At 41.4% G+C, this 21,112-nt stretch overlaps 1 protein-coding gene across 11 annotated transcripts in view; it reads left to right on the forward strand.

Annotated features, from left to right (window-relative positions):
- Positions 1 to 21,112, forward strand: part of INO80D (INO80 complex subunit D) — a 69,094-nt gene that overhangs the window by 34,863 nt on the left and 13,119 nt on the right. For all 11 annotated transcript variants that reach the window (XM_082689126.1, XM_082689125.1, XM_082689124.1 and 8 more), the window contains 5 exons: positions 6,244 to 6,468; positions 12,508 to 12,617; positions 14,183 to 14,316; positions 18,755 to 18,972; positions 19,672 to 19,829. In XM_082689126.1, the coding sequence (XP_082545252.1) occupies positions 6,244 to 6,468; positions 12,508 to 12,617; positions 14,183 to 14,316; positions 18,755 to 18,972; positions 19,672 to 19,829 (845 nt within the window). The remainder of the gene's footprint in view (positions 1 to 6,243; positions 6,469 to 12,507; positions 12,618 to 14,182; positions 14,317 to 18,754; positions 18,973 to 19,671; positions 19,830 to 21,112) is intronic.

Genomic DNA, 21,112 nt, shown 5'->3' on the forward strand with positions numbered 1-21,112 from the left:
TTGGATCTGTAGGTTTATGATTTTCATGAAATTTAGAAAAATGTTACCCTAGTTTTCTTGAGTTATTTTTCTTCTCCCTTCTATTTGAGAGACTTAGTTAGGCATATTTTAGGTCACTTGAAATTATTCCATTATTGATCTTCCGTTCACTTTTTAAAAAACTTACACTGCATTCATTTTTCTCCCCAGTCTATTTTTTCCTGTGTTTCTTTTCTTTCTTTCTTTCTTTCTTTCTTTTTAAAAAATATTTTATTTACTTATTTGACAGAGCGAGAGAGCACAAGCAGGGGGAACAGCAGAGGGAGAGGGAGAAGCAGGCTCCCCGCGAAGCTAGGAGCCCAATTCGAGTTTTGATCCCAGGACCCTGGGATCACGACCTGAGCCAAAGACAGATGCTGAAACATCTGAGCCACCCAAGCACCCTTGTGTTTCATTTTGAAAAGTTTCTAGAGCTATCTTCAGGTTCATTAATCTTTCCTTTTGTGGCATCTAACCAGCCATCAATCCCATTCAGTCTGTTTTTTCATATTAGACATTGTATTTTTAATCTCTAGAAGTTTGTTTTGGAATATTGTCCATGTCTCTCCTTAATGCAGTCATGATTACTTTACCTTCTCAAACATGTGAAATATGATTATAATAACTGTTCTTTGATTCTTGGTTTACTAATTCTGTCATCTATATAATTTCTACATCTGTTTCTGTTTGATTTTTCTTTCTTTCTTTCTTTCTTTTTTTTTTTAAGATTTATTTATTTATTTATTTGACAGACAGAGATCACAAGCAGGTAGAGAGGCAGGCAGAGAGAGAGAGAGAGGAGGAAGCAGGCTCCCTGCTGAGCAGAGAGCCCGATGCGGGACTCGATCCCAGGACCCTGAGATCATGACCTGAGCCGAAGGCAGAGGCTTAACCCTCTGAGCCACCCAGGCGCCCCTGATTTTTCTTTCTTATGGGTCCTAGTTTTCTGTTTCTTTGAGTGTGATAATTTCTTTTTTAAAAGGTTTTATTTATTTATTTGACAGAGATCACAAGTAGGCAGAGAGGCAGGCAGAGAGAGAGACAGAGGGGGAAGCAGGCTCCTTGCTGAGCAGAGAGCCCGATGTGGGGCTCGATCCCAGGACCCTGAGATCATGACCTGAGGTGAAGGTAGAGGCTTTAACCCACTGAGCCACTCAGGTACCCCTGAATGTGATAATTTCTTATTAGATGCCAGACATTGTTAATTTTACTTACTTGATTCTGGTATTTTGTCTTCCTTTAAGAGCTTTGTTTGGGGACATAGTTAAAATACTTAGAAATAAATGAGAGTCTCGCCTTTTAGATTTCATGAAATAGGGCCATAGCGGCCTTTAGCGGAGGGCTCATTTTACCCCCACTTCGGCGGCGGTCTGCTCCTGAGTGGCCTACGCAGTGCCCAGCAAGTTGCAGGTGTTTCCCCTTGAATGATGAAAACACAAACTAGGCCTGCTCTGCGGGAGTCTGGCCTTCTCTTTCCAGGCGGTTCACACCCTCCTGCACTGATCAGTGCTCAAGTGAAGAACTGAAAGGCCCCTGTAGGTCTTCAGATGCCGCCTTCTGTGCCCCTCTCTCCTCCCCAGTTCTCTGCCTAATTCCAGCATTTCTGGGTTAGTTAGATGTGGGTGTGCACGCCAGATAAATACCTTGTGTCTGAAATGTAACTGTGAGGTATGTATGGGCTAGAGAACAAACTCGTGTCTTCAGTATTTAAGTGGTGTTGAAGTTATGAACATGAAGAATTTCCATACTGATGATGAGGTCTGGGGAGAGAGAGAAGAAAAGGAGGAAAACAACGGGAGGAAGCAAGGCAGCAGCAAGTTGGAAGATGAAAGGAAAGAAGAATAAATTGTTTTTCTGCAGGAGAGCGATCTAGTAAGATCAGACTGAAAAATAATTGTTGCGTTCCTACATTAATTAACCCAGATTGGATACTTCTTGTTCTTCTATGCTGCTAGATTCAACTTATTAATATATTTTGCCTCTGAAGTCATTAATAAGATTTTCCTATAATTTTCCTTTTGTTATATTGTCCTTGTTAATAAGTTTTTGGTGTCAAGTTTAGGTTGGCTTAATTAAAAGAATATTCCCTTGGGGCACGAGGGTGGCTCAGTTGGTATATTATCAGACTCCTGATTATGACTCAGGTCATGATATTGGGGTTGTGGGGTCGAGCCCTGCATTGGGCTCCATGCTTAGTGTGGAGTTAGCTGGAGATTTCTTTCCCCTGCTTGTATGCTCGATCTCTCTCTAAAATAAATAAATAAAATCTTAAAAAAAAAAATTCCTCTCTTTTTGGACAGTTGGAATATTTTGTGTGTGATTTGCATTATTTTTTTCTTTGACTGTTTTTAGAGCTCAAGGTAAAAGTGTTTAGGCCAGGAGTTTTTTGCATGTATGTATTCAATAAGTGATTTGATTCTAGATAATAGATACGGGTTTCGGTATCTAATAATAATACTTATGCTTGTATTGTGATTTCAGTTAGGTCATTTCTTTCCGTTCTCTTCCCAACCTTGGGAGGTAGGTGAGCCCGCTCTCCTTCATTGCACAGATGGGGAGAGAGAATACTGAGAATGCAGTAGGCGGCAGGCCTGTCGCTGCTGGGAAACAGTGGCCGCTGGCCTTACTCTGCCTGGAATGCTACTCTTCCTCCACAGCCAGGTGTGAAATACGAGTGTTACCAGCATCTTGGAAGTGGGAGGCATGTTGGAGATTTTCTAGTTAAGGACACACCGGGGACAGTCCGTGGACCTGTGCGGGTCTGCAGACTGCGTCTTACTGGTCTTCAGCAAGAGAAGCGTGAAACTTCTGCATAAGCTTTGAAAAAAAATTTTTTTAAAAGATTTTATTTATTTACTTGACAGGCAGAGATCATAAGTAGGCAGAGAGGCAGGCAGAGGGGGTTGGAACAGGCTCCTTGCTGAGCAGAGAGCCCAATGCGGGACTCGATCCCAGGACTCTGGGATCATGACCTGAGCCGAAGACAGAGGCTTTAACCCACTGAGCCACCCAGGTGCCCCTGAAAATTTTTATTACAATGATGGCGCATGCCTCAACATCCAGGTGCATCTGTGCTTTCACTGTCAACTTGAGAACTGTCGATCTGGTGTGTCCTCCCCGCCGTAAGAGAGTCTTTCCAAATAACAGCTTTGGCAAGTGATAACCTACCTGAGCTTTACTCTCCCTTTAAGACTTGCAGTTTCTCCTCTCTTTCTTTTTTCTATTAATAGCCCTTCCATTCTCCTAGTTATGCAAGTTCAAAGTCATTGAGTCATTATCGACTTTCTTTCTTTTTTTTTTTTTTTAAAGATTTTATTTATTTATTTGATAGAGCGAGACCACAAGTAGGCAGAGAGGCAGACAGAGAGAGAGGAGGAAGCAGGCTCCCTGCTGAGCAGAGAGCCCGATGCGGGACTCGATCCCAGGACCCTGAGATCATGACCTGAGCCGAAGGCAGAGGCTCAGCCCACTGATCCACCCAGGCGCCCCATTATCAACTTCTTATCCTTCATATCCAGGCACCAAATTGAGCTGATTCTTCTATGGTAATGGCCTTATGGTAATGGTCTTGTTCTTTCCACTATCTCTGTGGCCTTTCAGTTGCAGTGCCGCCCGTCCTTGAGTTGGCCAGCGGCTGGCTCGGAAGTCAGTCCCTTCGTTCTTGGGCGCCTCTTTATCATTTCCAGCAGTTTGTCCCACTGCTGATGGACACCTCATCTGCACTCTGCCTTCTTCACGTCTGAAATGCGATGTATTTCCTGCCCCGGGTCTGCTCGTGTTCTTCTTCCCTGTACGGAAATGGCCACATGATGAGTGTCCCTCGCATCCTCCCATGCCGGGTGACAAGGTCTGCCTTTCATACGTGCAGGATCCCTTTCCTCTTCTGCAGTCCGGCTGCTGCTGCCCTCGTGTGGGCTCTTGGTACCTGTTTCCTGGAGTTTTATACTAATTTCCTCCCTGCCCTCTTTCCTATCACTTCCTCACTTCTTTTTTTTTTTTTTTAAGATTTATTTATTTATTTATTTGACAGACAGAGATCACAAGTAGGCAGAGAGAGAGAGGAGGAAGCAGGCTCCCCGCTGAGTAGACCGCCCGATGCGGGGCTCGATCCCAGAGATCCTGAGATCACGACCACCCAGGCGCCCGTCTTCCTCATTCTGCCTGTCAGTGCAGTCTTCCTTGTGCACGGTTCTATTATTGTTATCTGTTTTCTTCAAACTCTATGAGGTTCTTCACTGCTGGTAGAATAAAGGTTAGGTGTAGAAAGTTTGCCTTACCCACTGCACTCCCCTGTGTACGCCACGTCTTAGCCGAAGCAAGCTACTTAGTACTTCATGTTCTCTGTCCTGTCCATCTCTGAAGCCCGGCTTGTATTCGTTTATCCTTGTGAGGTACCTTTTTCTTCAAATTCTACCCTTTCTTCACAGTTCGGTTCTGTTGGCATCTCCTCTGCTGAGCCTCTCATCCAACAATCTTGCTCGTGAACTTCAGTAGCCGGTGCGCCATACCTAGACCTCTCTATGTTCTCTGCCTCACATTGAAGATATTTATAGTATCTACCGGCTCGACTGGGACTCCCAAATGAAAACCTGGTGTGGGACTTCAGGGAACAATTCAAAATAAAGATTCCTGGGCCCCATTCCGTGGAAATTCTGGTTCAGTAGATTTAGGGTAGGTCTTGGGATCTCAAATTGTGAAAAACTCCTAGATTTTTCTAATTGGAGATCAGATATTTGAGTCATTGGTCAGCCTGCCCCATTGTTTTAGTTGTTGTTTTTAGTTATTGTTACTGTTATTAGTTATTGTTTTGATTGTCTTTTGAATTGTTTAACTTTGGGGATCTGTTTATCTCGTCTAAACTGCATTGCAAACTGCTTAAATTTTTTTTCTTTTTTATAGGACTCTGTGTAATAGACATAATAGCAAATGTTGAATGTTAAATAAAAGATTGAAGTAAGATCCTTCACTTGGTGTTTTTGTAGTAGCTGCTATACTGAAGAGAACATGTTTCTTAGGGCTTATTTCTTAGACCAGAAATTTGCAAAGTGGGGAGTTCATGGCTGGCTAAGTCCCTTAAAGTGTCTGCCTTTGGCTTAGGTCATGGTCCTGGAGTCCTGGTATTGAGCTCAGCGGGGAGTTTGCTTCTCCCTCTCCTTCTGCCCCTTGCCCTCTCTCCTGCTCTGCTTCCTCTCTCTTTCTCAAATTTTTAAAAAAATCTTTTTTTAAAAATGGTATCTCATGTTAAGAAAATAATGAAAATTATTATAGGATGGGGGCGCCTGGGTGGCTCAGTGGGTTAAAGCCTCTGCCTTCAGCTCAGGTCATGATCTCAGGGTCCTGGGATCGAGTCCCGTATCCGGCTCTGCTCAGCGGGGAGCCTGCTTCCCCCTCTCTCTGCCTGCCTCTCTGCCTACTTGTGATCTCTCGCTCGCTCTCTCTCTGTGTCAAATAAATAAATAAAATATTTAAAAATAATTATTATAGAATGATTGTGACCCCTACAATCCACATTCTCTTAAGTGTTGAGCAGGTAAAGGGGAGTTAAAAACAACATGTATGGGCGCCTGGATGGCTCAGTTGGTTAAGCGGCTGCCTTCAGCTCTGGTCATGATCCCGGGATCTTGGGCTCGAACCCCACATTGGGCTCCAGCCCCACATTGGGCTCCCTGCTCAGTGGAGAGCCTGTCTCTCCCTCTCTTTCTGCCTACTTGTGTTCTGTCTGCCAAATAAATAAATAAAATCTTTAAAAAAACCCTAACAACAAAAAACAGTACATGTAAAAAGGCAGCTCTTTGATAAGGCACTGGTGGAATTCACTGTTCCGTTTCTGGTATGACCTGTTATGAAATTACACTGAGTGTTTCCGCATAACTGCCGTGTCATTTTCTCAGACGTTTTGGTAAGTAAAGGTAAAGAAACTGTTTTCTTCGCAGGAACCCCAAGTCCCTTAACATTTGAAAGACCCTGATGCGCTGTGTTGATATTGACATGCTGGAGAGGTGAAGCGTCTGAAAGCGCTGGGTGGGCTCTGCTGCCTTCTTCATTGTCGAAATAGTGTCCTTCCTTTCAGCCCCACCGGAATTCTCTCCTCGAATTTTGTGATGTGCTCACCTGCCCCAAATTGTGACCCTTGTGCCTCCGACCCGCTTCTTGACCCGCTTTCCCCCTCTCTAAACCGAGCCGGACGTTTCATCAGTCCCTCCCCTGTCTCCCTGCTTTCTCCAGGTCCGATGACGATGATACGGAGAGTAGGAGCTCCAGGGTGACCCAACTTTGCACTTACTTTCAGCAGAAATATAAGCACCTCTGCCGCCTGGAGCGGGCAGAATCTCGTCAAAAGAAATGCCGGCACACGTTTAGGAAAGCTTTGCTGCAGGCGGCCAGCCGCGAGCCGGAGTGCACCGGCCAGCTGATGCAGGAGCTGCAGCGCGCTGCGTGCGGCCGGACCAGGTGAGAGCCCCGCGCCGCCGCCGCCCGCTCCGTTTTCTCTGGGTTGCCACAGGCTCGTTGAGGCGCCGCCGACAGTGGGCATCTAAGCCTGAAATATTTGAGCATTGCGTTTTGTTTTCATCGCTCAAAGAAAATTTAACATCACGTGGTAAGAGATCATCGCCACGAGCTGCCCGTAAAAGTATTGCCGTCACTTTGCCAGAGTTTGATGAGAATTTATTGGGTAAAGTATTTGAGAATGCCAAAACAATCACAATGCTTAGAGATTTCATGTATTATTTAAAAGTGATATTTACAGTTTTTTTTTCTTACTAGAGAAATAGTATTTTATATTTTTACTTACATTTAAAAAAAAATTTTGTTCCCAGCGTATTTTCTGTTAGTATCTCCATTATCCTGCATATTATGTCTTCAGAAGACTTCATTACATTGCATTTCTTTGGGGGGGGGAGAGAATCTTTTCTGTTTATATTATTAGTCCAAGTATTTGTTGTATTGTAAATCTAGAAAATATAAAAAAAAATGGGAGGAGGGGGTTTCCGTAATATCACCGTGCACAGAACAGAGAATGAGCACTGTGAACATTTTGATTATTTCCTTGTAGTCTTTTTTCTCTGTGTGTGTGTACATGTGTGTGTGTGTGTGTGTATGTATGAAATCTTCCACTGAGCCATGTATTTGTATTAAAAAGCAAAATTGAGATCATGCCCTAGGTATATTTTATTTCCTAATTTTGCCCATGTAACATTGGATTATAACCGTTTTCTCATGATACAAATTCTTTAAAACATGGCTCTTAATGGCTTTGTAATATGGATGTCAGCCCTTGGGCTTTCTCTGTTTTCTGTATATATTTAAGTAAAACTGGGTCTATGTTATTTAAAAGCAATGTGCCCATTTTTTCCCTTAAAAATATATCATACAGCCATTCACCTATATTCTCAAAAACTTGTTTCAAAAATATGGTTTATAATGTGTGCGTAGTATGTTATTGTCTGAAAATCCATAAATTGGACATGTAGAAGTTACCTGATAGTTCAATGAAGAAATTGATGGTGTTATCATTTTGGAAATCAGTTTAGGTGGTGAAATCTTAAATCATAATTAGTTATTTATATACCTTTAAAAATACTAGCTTAAGAGGCGCCTGGGTGGCTCAGTCATTAGGCGTCTGCCTTCAGCTCAGCTCATGATCCCAGGGTTGTGGGAATGAGCACCGCGTGTTGGGCTCCCTGCTCAGCAGGGAGTCGGCTTCTCCTTCAGCCTCACAAGCGAGCTTATGTTCTCTCTCTGCTAAATAAATAAATAAAATCTTTAAAAACAAGCTAGCTTAATTGAATTAAAATTTTCCAAAATATCTTCACATTTAATTAAGGTTATTTCCTTAATTATTTTTTGAAAATTATTTTTTTCAGATTAGAAGGCATAGTTCTTTTTTTTAAAGATTTTTATTACTTATTTGAGAGAGAGAGAGAGCACACATGGAGAGGCGGGCAGAGGGAGAATCAGGCTCCCCCACTGAGCAGGGAGCCCAATGCAGGGCTGGATCCCAGGATCCCGAGATCATGACCTGAGCCAAAGGCAGATGCTTAACCAACTGAGCCACCCAGATGCCCCAGAAGACATAGCTTTTTATGGAGTTTATTATTTCACAATTTTTACTTACTATTTTTTTCAGATAACAACCTTGAAATACACACACACACACAGACACTTTTATGAGTTTGTATACCATAATATTAGCAGTAGCTTTCTCAAGAGGGTAGGATTATTGATAAATGAAAGTTTAAAAAAATTTTCCTCTAGTGATCATGAGTCACTGAGGAAAAGGAGTTTAAAACAAAACTTAAAAAACCCTTTATTTATAGCCTCTGATCATATTTCTTATGTACCTATATATTTTTTGAAATGTCATTTTGGTTTTACGTATTTTGGTTTTTGTTAATATTTGTTATAAAAAATAACCTATTTTTCAGTTGCATATATCAGAAAGATACTCTACCCCTAAGAGTATTCTGCTGCATAGGACGTTTAGAGTTGTTTGAAACTTGGTGTGTGTGTGTCTTGTATACGAAGTAATACGTATACTATTATAATACGTATACTATTATACTACGTAATGACCGCTGCCTGCAGTATATTACTCACTCTTAGAGCCCCGACTCCTGTGTAGGGGGGAGGTAGTGTCCGTTCTAGAATGTCCTTTAAATCTTTTTTTTTTTTTTTAAAGATTTTATTTATTTGACAGAGATCACAAGCAGACAGAGAGGCAGGCAGAGAAAGAGGAGGAAGCAGGCCCCCTGAGAAACAGAGAGACCAATGCGGGGCTCGATCCCAGAACCCTGGGATCATGACCTGAGCCGAAGGCAGAGGCTTTAACCCACTGAGCCACCCAGGCGCCCCTAGAATGTCCTTTAAATCTTAGCTTCCATACTCAAGAGACTTAACTTTTCTTAGAGAAACATTTCCAGGTTCCACTACATTAGGTCCCCAATTACATATGCTTATTGTGTTTCGTACTCTGCTTCACTGTCCAGTTGTGTACTAATATTTCTGTCAGGCTAGACAGTCTCTTCTTTTTTAAGGTTTTATTTATTTTGAGAGAGAGCACAAGCAGTGGGGGCAGTGGAGGCAGAGGGAGAGGGAGAAGCAGACTTCCTGCTGAGCAGGGAGCCGGACACAGAATTGGATCCCAGGACCCTGAGATTATGGCCTGAGGCGAAGGCAGACAACCGACAGAGCCACCCAGGCGCCCCAAGCTAGACAGTCATTTTTGCAAGGGCAGGAACAATGTACATTTTGTTCTTAAGTCTCTGGTATTGACGAATGAATGGGTAGAATTAAACAAGTGAAGAGTGTCTGTTCTCTATTTGTCGAAAGAATTCACTTGGTTTAACATAGGTTTTGAAATAATGATATCTAACATTTACATTAGATAATGCTTTCAAGTGTACAATTTCAGTAGAGACCAGTTTTGTCTGGCGTGAAGCTGTCTGTGTAGAGCATTTGTGGAACCAGGGGTTCCTAATAATATACATTGAATCTAGTATATTATTAGGATCTTGTCAAAGATGTAAGGGACTGTCCTCTGAGTTTGAGACACTCGGTATCTGTGTAGAAGACTGTATCTATCTATGATTTTTAACTGGCAGAATCCCCCTCACCCCCCCTTTTTTTTTCTAAAACATTTCCCAAACCTTCATTAGTGATTTTTTAAAAAAATTCATGATAATTAAATATTACTAAACAAATACAAACTCTAATTATTAATTTGATGTCATTTGTTTCTGTCACTCAGAAACTGATTAGTAAAAACTTTATTAGTCAGAGCCTCTCTGATAATCACTTAACAGTGTGCCATAATCCTTTGTTGGTGATGGGTAGTTTACTGCTTTACTTAAGTTATATTTCAGGCTCACAAAAATCAGCTGTTAGTTGGATAATGTCCTCTGTTTGATGTTTTTGCTTTCAAAGACTGGTTCCACAAAAGACATTTAAAAAGTTGCCTTTAAATGTTTTAGAAGTTAAAATTTTGATGACTGCCTTTTAGTAGATATCCTTTAACATAGAGTTTGGATCTAAACTGAATAACATTATTCTTTCTCATCTAAGAGCTTTGTCATATATATTGGTGAATGTGTGGACTAAACCACTGAAATAGCTTAAGTATGTAAACTCAGATCTAGTTATCTTGTAGCCACAGTCCTGCAGAGACTAGTGTTGTTTGTGTAGAAATTTTATTGTAAAAGGGAGATCTAATCACACAAAAGGGAAACTCCTAGTAGGTGTTTTCACATTAAAAACATCAAAATGTTTTAGTAATTCTCCTTTTGTTTTGTTGAGATTATTCGGATCATAAAAATCTGTCTAACATCAGGCATTTTTATCTTAATCATCCGGGGGAGGGGGTATTGAAATTCTGACTTCGAGTTTATGTTACCGTTTAAGAGAAAGATTGGCGAGTTGGAACATACCAGCAATTTTACAAAATGAAACCGGTAGTTCCCTTCAAAGTCTAGGATAAAGAAAAAGCGAGGGACTGTATTGTACCCGAGGCTTGGTGAATGGCTGAGCAGATACTTGAAGTGTTCCACAAAAATAATCTATTCAATATAGAGAAATGCCTTCTATTTAAATCTAGACCAAGAGAATTGGGGTAGGCTGCCAAAATAGTATGGCTTCATTTATTTGAAATAGTCTGTCCGGTTTAGAGACATAAGTTACTGGCTCCCTTCCCCACTCTTGTGATTCTGACACATCTGGCAGAACCCTTAATTAAAATGCCTTTGATGGCAGTACCTGGTTCTCTATTTGTATGTACTATTTATATGGAAGTTAGAGTAGAAATTTTATTTAGATTTTCTTTGGATTCATACGTACTTTTGGTTCTGAATAACCTTCTGATTAGTGTAAATCCTCAGATACAGGGGCGCCTGGGTGGCTCAGTGGGTTAAGCTTCTACCTTTGGCTCAGGTCATGATCTCAGGGTCCTGGGATCAAGCCCCACATCGGGCTCTCTGCTCAGCAGGGAGCCTGCTTCCCCCTCTCACTCTGCCTGCCTCTCTGCCTACTTGTGATCTCTGTCTGTCAAATAAATGAATAAAATCTTTAAAAAATCATCCTTAGATATAGAAACGGTTCAAAAGGTATTTTATTCGTGATGCCTGACGTGTGATTCAGCATATCATGTAGATTTCCTTGTCTACCCTCAGATAGGTGTAAAGTCCTACCAGTTTGTGATGCTTCAAAGAGTCAGATATCACAGGACAATTTTGTACTTCTAAACTTGAATATTATATATTTCTAATTTTTAATGTTTGTAATAAACTATGGAAAGATCCACAAACTATTCAAACGAATACTCATTATAGAGGGAGTGGGAACTGGAAAATTGGGACAAGGGTAGCTAGAAAGACTTTTTAAAACATTTTATTTCTTTTATAAAAATCTCTTTGTTTTTGTTTTTTTAAGATTTTATTTATTTATTTGTGTGTGTGTGAGAGAGAGAGCATGAGCAGGGAGAGCGGCAGGCAGAGGGAGAAGCAGGCTCCCAGCCCAGCCCAGGTCGGAGTCGGACTGGGGACTTGATCCCAGGTCCCTGGGATCATGACCTCAGCGGAAGGCAGATGCTTAACCCACTGAGCCACCCAGGCGCCCTGAAAGTAGGCAACTCTTTGTTGTCTAGCTTTTTATTCTTTGGTTTTTCTGGGACCATGTAAATACATTGCCTACTCATGAATTTAAAAGTAAGAGTCAAATATTTAAATTTTGAGTGTATGGAGGGGAGGTAACAGTTAATGAAAGATGGAATTGTACATATTTTAAGAAGTTTAAAACATATATCCAAAATGAGTTCATTTTGGAAGATGAGAGCAAATCAACCATTTCTCCGCGGCATTACACCTTTCTTCTCTATTAGGTCAAGTTTCTTGCACATTTACTATTTAGCAGCTTCACATGACCAGACTCTAATGAGGATAATAATACCAAGAACTAACAACCATTAACTATTTACTAGGTATGAAACTATCCTATATGATAAGTATTTCATATCATATAGGATAAGTATTTTAGATGTGTTGTATCTTTTGGTGCTTACCTGTCCCCCAAAGGTACTCTTATCTCCACTTTATAGGTGGGGAAGTTGAGGCTTAAGTGAGGTTAAGTAACTTGCCCAAGGTCACACAGCTGGGAAGAGGTAGAGCTGAGATTCCGAATTAGGTCTGATAATCCAGTCTCCTTTTCTTTATCCCTTTTTGTCTCCTTACTGGCCCTTTCTGACGTCAAAGGAACCAAAATACCACTTTAAAAAGAAAAAATAGGCGTCGTTGAGATTGATGATAATATATAATTACTGGTTTTGTCAGCAGATTGGAGAAATACTGGAACTGGTCATTGTACCTCATAGTCACCTTTTTATTGAATGAACGTAGGAAGGTAAAATGTTGGTGTTACAGCCTGCCAGCCTAGTGTTGTAAAGTCGCCCTGGATTCTCCCAGCATTCTTTTAAAAATGAATTTTGTCTCTTTGCTTTCTCAGCATGAGCCGGACCAAGTTGAGGGCAATAGAGCCAGCCGCGTGCAGTGGAACCGTGAAGGGTGAACGATGTCCTAACAAAGCCCTTCCATTCACCAGACACTGTTTCCAGCGTATCCTTAACTGAATGGGGTGTGCACTGAAAAGTATTAACTCATTCAGGGCTAGTATTTTCATTCTTAAGCCGAGTGGATGACTTTTGAAATCTTAACTATTTTTAGTGTTTAAAATTTTTGTGTAACTGCATTTTCATGAAGTCTCCCGATTAATTTTTTCCACTTCTGTTGTGATTCTTTTTCAAGAATTATATCAGAATCTGAAAAATTGATAGCAAGTAGCAGGTTCTTCCGGTGGCGCTCACTCAGTTGCAGGAAATCTTGTGCTTGCCGTGGTTCTGCATAGCTTCTAGGAGGCAACTACAACACCCGTTCATGGAGAAGGCAAATTGTATTATTCAAAATCTGATTTTAGTCTTCCCAGAAAGTTACATAGTTTTATGGTGTCCCTTTTGCCCTGGGAAGAATTTGCTCTTTGTATTGAACATAATGCTGATTTGAAATGGAAGAAAGATAAACATCACTGACTAGGAAAGAAGATACATTAAGACAGAATATACTCGAGGAAAACCTGCGGTAAAGGGCTTCAGGCTGGTTTTGAAATCTTATTACTCTCACTTTTATTAAACATTTAAAATTGAGTAGCATTTAAAAAATTTATACAGTGGCAATTACTTGCTCTTCTTTATTATCTTTGACTTTTTGCCCTCCTTTCTGTTCCTGGCATTAAATTTTCACAACTTTTTCAGCAGCACTTTCTATGCACTCAAGGCTTTATAAATAGCCTTAACTATTAAAGTATAAAGGAAAAACAAAGGTGGTCCCTTGATAGGTAGGAAATATGTCTTGAGGAAATGCAGCTAGGGGCGAAACGTTTGGATGTTTAAAAATGTTGATCAAGTAAAGCTGGTGTTCCAGGTTTAATGATAAAGTTTTGATCTAAAAGTAACTTTCCGTAAGTTGTGAGTTTGAGTTTGATGTTGGAAATGGGAAATGAAAAATCAAATTTGGATAGAGGAGCTTTTATAACTATGTCTTAAAATTTTTATTCTTCTTGATGAGGATTATATATGAAAGTTTTCCTTAAAAGAAAGTGGTATTTTCTAACCATTGTAGTGGACTTTCTAGGAGTTGTGTGTTAAGAATGAAATGACCCTGCTTTTTCTGAATAACAAAAATCAGAATGCCTATAAAGGAGATTCGTATTAGGAGACTTTTAGCAAGAAGAGACTTTTAGAAGTCTCTTCTGATAAATTCAACAATGATCATTTCTCACATCAGTAGTTGGCTTGGTTCTTCACCTTTTATAGATAAGAAAATATATTACTTAGGAAACACAAATAAGGGAAGAAGAAGGTTTTTTCTTCCTTAAAGACTAATTTGTTTATTTTGAGAGAGAGCATGTGCAGGCCTGCAGTGAGGGAGAGGCTCTCTTGCCCACTCCCTGCTGAGCACTGAGTCTGCTCCCATCCCCCTGAGACCACAGCCTGAGCGAAAACCAAGAGTTGGGCGCTTAACCAACTACACCACCGAGGCGCCCCAGAAGCAGGTTTTATATAAAAATTGAAAACTTAAATAATTTGAGTTTCAGTGCGTTATATTCCTAACTTTGAAAACCACAGATATCCTCTTGAACCGCTCTCAGCAGCTTTTCTCAAGTTGCACAGCCAAGTTCGCAGACGGACAGCAGTGCTCTGTGCCCGTGTTCGACATTACACACCAGACCCCGCTGTGTGAAGAACATGCCAAAAAAATGGTGAGTTCAGATTTGATTTTCTGCAGCAAAGACTTTCAAACTTGTGACAGCAATCCACAGTAAAAAGTATTGTTTGCATTAGTTAAAAACTGTGTGTGTATGTAAATATATATGTTAATACAGAAATATGTATATAAAATATTAATATATATATATGCTGGTCCTAATCAATTGGATTAATTTCATAGCCTCATTTAAAAGAAAACTTTTCCAGAAGGTATTTAGTCGTTGCTTATATATGGTTATTTTGTTTACTATTAATTCCTATTCCATACCTCCCTCCCCCTCAAGGTACATTTTCTTACACTTAACAGATTAACAGATTTTTTTCAAATTTCCTTTGCCCCATTTCTCTAGATTTTTGCTTTTTTGTATATACAATTCGGTGAATGTCATAGATACTTGATGGAATTTCAGCCAGAAGCCAATTTCTTTTGTAATTAAGTGCAGTTTTTTGTTTTTACCCAGATGCTTGCTGAGTGCCACTATTTGCTAGGTAGTATGCAAGGTATAATGCAGTAGAAAGCTGAGTAAGACCATTCTTTCTCTCTGTAAGCATTTTGCACTTTCAGGGGTTCATCAGGGTAGCCGAATGGCCCCCGGACCAGGATGTAACAGTACAAGGCTGTGCTCCTGGTGTTGCCACCAGCTAAATGTGTATCAGGGACTGTTTTAAGTTAAAAGTCACAACTGAGTATAGCAAACGTTTGTAGCCCATCAGTCCCACAGTGAGAGGCTCACAGTGGATGGTGTACAAATCTCTTGGCTCTGCTCTCAGACAGTCTTGAATCCAAACTCATTGTGCCAGCTTGGCTGCCACCATTCTAGCCTTAGTTGTCCTCACCTTTGCCCAGATGACACTGGTCTCCCTTCCTCTTGCTGTGGCCCCCCCTGCCCCGCAGACATTTGAGTTCATACGCAGTAAAACTCACTTTTTTTGGTCCGCAGTTCTCTGAGTTGGACAACACACACAGTCCTGTAACCATCGCCATAATCCAGATGCACCATTCACCGCCTACATTCTCTTGGGCTGCACCCACCCCTGCGGTCTGCCCCTTCCTCTGTCTCCGCTGATGTCTTCCTGCCTGTATAGTTTTTACATATTCCAGAATGTCGTATAATTGGAATCCTCCAGTATGTGGCCATGAGAGCAGGCCTTTGAGAATGTACACGTGATCGTTTTAGTTTCCCGGTCAGAACCTTCCGGTGGCTTTCCATCACATCCAGAGTCAAATCCAGGTCTCTCACCTGGCCTGTGAGACTTGCTGATCTGGTCTTTGCAGCTGCACCTTGTACCCCCTTCACCTCTGGAGTTCCAGCCGCATCAGCCTATTATATGATTTTTCAGTTAGTTTGTCTGTTGCCAGTATCCCTCTATTAAAATGTAAATTCTACAAAGGCAGGAACATTTTTTGTTCATTGCTTTATCCCTGGTGTTTAGAACAAAGATGCCCAGGAAGTCACTGTTGAGTAACAGACACGTGGCTGGGAAGGGTTCAAATGAAGAATTAGGTTCAACCAGTAGACAGAACAGCCATTGGTAGAAGCAGCTCAAGCTACAGGAAGTCCAGGCTGACACACAGAACATGGTAAAAGGAGGCCGTGAACAAGTTGGGAGTGAATAGTGTAGGCAATGAACAGAAGGCATGAGGAAAGCCTCCCGGGCCTGGGGGTGCCAGCGCCCTAGAGGAGCTCTGTGGGGGACTACCAGGAGACGGCAGGGCCTCAGTCAGGGGCAGTTCTCTGTGGAGTACCTAGCACATGACCACAACATTGTTGGGCTACAAGGCATAAACTTAGGAGAATAAGACACACATCTAGAACCAGAGCTAGGTGGTATCGAGTGTCTCACAAGTAGGACATGTAGCTCTTGGGCTAGACAGACTTTCTCCTACCGAACACTGGTCCTAGAGGGAGAGCCTGGGATGGGGGCCCAGCATCCTGGTGGGTACCAGTGGTTGCTCAGATACTGTTTGTTGAATTAAATACTGGATCTAGTCAAAGTAGACCTCAAATATTGAGCCAAAGAACTGTAGATGCTGGGAAACAGCCTTTCTTTTTTGTTTGTGTTCTAAATTTGTACATTTGTGACCGGAGTCTGTATTTGTGTTTCGATCCAAATATTTGGCTAGTGTTCACCTTCTTTTGGATTTCCTGAATTGATACTTTAATTTTATTCTTTCTTGTCTTAAATTTGTTTAAGTCTTAATAACTAGTTTTAGTTATTAGTTTTCAAATACTGTTGTCTGTACTCTTTATGTATTTTGTTATGAGTTATTAATGAATTCATTAAACGAAAGGTGGCATCCATTGTAAAAGCCACGATTGTTTTATATACCACCAAGAGATTTTAAAAATGGGGCATGGTGCATTTCTTTTTTTTCTTTTTTTTTTTTAAAGATTTTATTTATTTATTTGACAGAGAGAGATCACAAGTAGGCAGAGAGGCAGGCAGAGAGAGAGAGAGGAGGAAGCAGGCTCCCCGCTGAGCAGAGAGCCTGATGCGGGACTCGATCCCAGGACCCTGAGATCATGACCTGAGCTGAAGGCAGTGGCTTAACCCACTGAGCCACCCAGGCACCTGCATGGTGCATTTCTTACCACTTAAAATTTTTGCTTTATATTTATCAAAATAGCTTCTTTAGACTTAATCAGGCATAGGTTTTTATCTTTTCTAATTTTTATCTTTTCTAATGCTGCTGGTCTAATGTTTCTGCTGTATTACTTGACTGGGAAAGGCAGTGTTTTCTACGTACATCAACTGGAACACAGTTTGGTCTACTTTGTGGTTATATTCCTTTATCATTTGGTTGTTGCTTTGAAAAAGAAAGAAAAAGGAATTGTGATCAGATCTTCAATAATGAGTATTTGCTTCAGTATGACAGTTGTATGTCCTGTTTCTTTTTGTGTTTTCACACACTAGGTTTTTCTTCTTCATATAAAAGCAACAATGTACATACCTAGACTCTAACAGCCATAGTACCAAGAACTGTTACCCTCTTTGCACGCATGTAGGGAGTGCCAGCTATCATGACCATCACTGGGTCAACAGCAATTGTAAGATGCCATTATTGTGAGATGCACCTGAGTTGCAGACATACTCCAGTGTGTGTCTTGGAACTAGTGAAATGCAGTAATCAGATGGAAGGGTGGCTGCTGAAGAAAGCTGGTTATATTGTCAATTTCTTGTTCTTCCTGGCTGGTTCTTCCTCTCTCCACTCACTCAGTTGGAACAGTTCTATAACGCTGCAGTCCCACGGCCTTCTCTCTTTACCTTGTCTCCCTGGCCCAGGTCAGTGACTGGAAGGACTTTTACCATGTCGTGATTTCTGAGACTACATCTCCACCCCATTCTTTTTCCCTTACGCTGATTTTTCCTATCTCCTGGGACATGTTCATACCTCAAATTGTGAGCCAAAGTGAATTCCTTAACTTTTCTTCTGAATCCTTACTCTGCTGTGTGCTCTGTTCCCACTAGTGATCTCATCTAACAGTCAACCCTAGAAACCCTAGAGCCTTCTTCAGGTGCTCTCTTACTTTCATCCGCACCACAGCCAAGGAGCTGTCAAATCTTAAGAATTCTGTCCCTACAGGGCTTTGTTTTTCCAATCGCACTCACATCGCCTTAGTCGTTTATCTTGTATTGACCGCTGAAGTAGGCTTCTGATTGGAAATAATGCCTCCCTCCACTTGCCTTGTCTGTCTGTCCCTTTATATTGCTACGAGCCTAGTTACTCCTTTCAGAACATTGTCAGGTTGTGTTAATCCTTTCATCAACAGTCATTTCCCATTGCCTAGAAGATGAAGTTGAAAATCCTTAACGGCATTCAGAGTCCTACATGATCCGGTGCTCAGTTTCACAGCTTAGACTTCCACAGTCCGTCCCCCATATGCCACACCCCAAACACAAGTCATACATGGTTATTTGCTCTTCTTTTTTCTTGATTGTGCCATTTCTTTTTAATCATGCAACTGAAAATAATTGATGCTCCTTTGGTATACCCATAGAAGGTCATTATTACCTTGTTTTCTCTGTACTATATTTATGTATACTTGCATTCCTATTTTTCCTATGGAAGAGTAAGTTCTTTGAGAGTGCATTAGGTTTCATTCATTATGTTTTTACTCTCCAACACCGATCCCAATGTCTTCTTTTTTCCTGTGTCTCTTCTACCCACCTGCACCTCCCCCTCGGCCTGCCACGGTCTCACGGTGTCTGGGTATGAGTATGGGATGAACTGTACGTGTATATTGAATTGATTTGAATTAAATTAAAACATGAATTCTTTATTCGTTCCTTTATTGCTGTGCATAGCTGTAGGCATGCAGGATGCTTTAGGCATTCCATAGAATGTTACGTGATGCATTTTTTCCAGGTAGCTGTTAGGTTTTTCCCAAACCGTCTCAGTTTAAAAATACCCATTTATTCATTCCGAAGGATAATTTCTTGAGAGGAGATAGCTCCCGTAAAGTTCAGCACCAGCAGCAGAGGAAACCCAGGAAAAAAACCAAGCCTCCTGCACTTACCAAAAAACACAAGAAGAAGAGAAGGCGTGGACCTCGTCGACCCCAAAAACCCATCCCCCCTGCAGTACCCCAAGGGAACCTCAGCATGCCCACCAGCGTCTCACTGCCAGTGGAGGCTGTTCAGATCCGGTCAGTGGCGGCGCGGAAGCTCCCGTTTCCTTCTTGTGTTGGATGGTTCTCAGAACGTGTGATTTCATGTTCTTCTCTAGTGTTGTGCGTGGGCTCCAGAAGGCATCTGATAGATCAGCCTAGGCTTTGTAGTTTCCAGTATAATTTTTACCGAATGTTTGAGTGAGAGATGTGAAGGAAAACATTTTGTTACAACGCAGAAAGCAGATGCTGAAATGGAGCCTTTAATTGTCCGCTAAGATTTTCCTGCTTTAACAGAAGTTCCATGTACGTTTCAACAGAAATAGAAATACTCCATCAGAATCCTGATGAACTACTAGTTTCAGCAAGGCTTAGCATTTGCACCTGAAGAATGAGGCTTCTGTTTCAGCTCAGCATCTCCACTTTGTTTATGTTGTTTCTAAAAATTATTATTTCGACTAGATTTGAAATTTACCAGAAATCAGTGCCCAAAATTATAATTCATTCTACTAATTTGAAGTTGAACTATTATCTCGAAATTTCTCTCAATACCTGGTTAAAAGCTGCAGAAATGCTGACTGTGGATGGCGAGGTCTTCCTTTTGCTTTCACATGTCCTTCTCTGAAAGTAGAAGTTTGGGTTAGGATTTCCCATCTTTGTGTTTGACGAACTTGTCTTGGGGACCCGGGTGCGAAGGGGCAAGGAGAGTGGTGGGGCCAACCATGTCCTCTTCCCCAGGAGCCCGTCCACGCCAGAGCTGAGTGCTGATGAGTTGCCGGATGACATTGCCAATGAGATCACTGACATTCCACATGACTTGGAATTGAACCAGGAGGACTTTTCAGACGTCCTGCCACGGCTACCTGATGACTTACAAGATTTTGATTTTTTTGAAGGTATGGTCAACATTTTGATTCAAGACCGTTTTTGTTTGGTTTTGTTTTGTTTTTTTAATGAGCTTTTTAAAAGGGAAATAGTGTTTCTGAGATGTGTTTGAAGTACCCCTCCTCACAGAAAATTCAGCGCTGCTAAAGCTCTTTGCCTTGTACAGGTTAGAGCTGTGCGGTGTGTCTCACCCTGCTATATAGGCTTCATAGATTGATCATTTGATTGCTAGGTTTTTAACTTTGTTGCTTTACAATGAGTCATTTTACTTTTTTTTTTTTTTTCAACAAAAACGTACTACTTTTTTTTTTTTAAAGATTTTATTTATTTGTCAGAGCGAGAGAAAGCGAGAATGCGCATATGCACAACGAGGGGAAGTAGCGGGCAGGCTTCTCGCTGAGCAGGGAGTCAGTCCCACATGGGACCTCGATCCCAGGACCCTGCAATCGTGACCTGAGCCAAAGGCAGATGTTGAACCGACTGAGCCACCCAGGCCTCCCAACAAAAACATTTTAAACTTGAATTTATTGAAGCCTTTTGGAACTTGTCCCAATCGTAATACCTGTATGTCAGTTGAAGTGCATTTTTCCAAAACAAAAGTTTGCTTAATCTCACCAGGTCTCTGGTGCTTTCAGGGGAAACCTTTTATATTCTTAGAGTGTTTCTTCCCCATTAAAAAAAAACCAAACTGGATATTTTTGTGGTGATTAGTCAAGTTCCCAACTGTATAGTTTTTTTTTGTTAGGTTTTGTTTTTAAAGATTTATGTATTTGACAGAGAGAGACAGTGAGAGAGGGAACACAAGCAGGGGGAGCAGGAGAGGGAGAAGCAGGCTTCCCACCAAGCAAGAAGCCCTACTTCAGGCTCGATCCCAGGACCCTGGGGTCATGACCTGAGCGGAAGGCAGATGTTTAACGACTGAGCCACCCAGGCACCCCTAGATTTTTTATATTGGAAGTGAAATCAGCAGCAGACCATGGGCTTCCCTTCTCTGGAAGTGAGTTAGAAGGAGAGGAACAGGATTAGCAGGTCACAAAAAGCATTTGAAAAGATAGTGTGTCAGTGGACGGAAATGCGGGCTGCTCACGCGCAGGCATGAGTTGGTGTCCAGTCGCCCGCAGCGCCCTCCTGCTGGAGCAACGAGTTCAAGAGCAGAAGAACCAAGGGGGACGCCTACACAGCCTTTTTTCTCCAGTCTGAACGGATATGTTTCCTATTTTAATTATTTTAACTTTACGTAAAAACACAGGTGTAGTCAGACGGGTCACTGTGCATTTTAAGTTGGTATTGCTTG

The sequence above is a fragment of the Mustela nivalis genome (assembly GCF_964662115.1).
Source record: "Mustela nivalis genome assembly, chromosome: 11".
NCBI lineage: Eukaryota > Metazoa > Chordata > Mammalia > Carnivora > Mustelidae > Mustela > Mustela nivalis.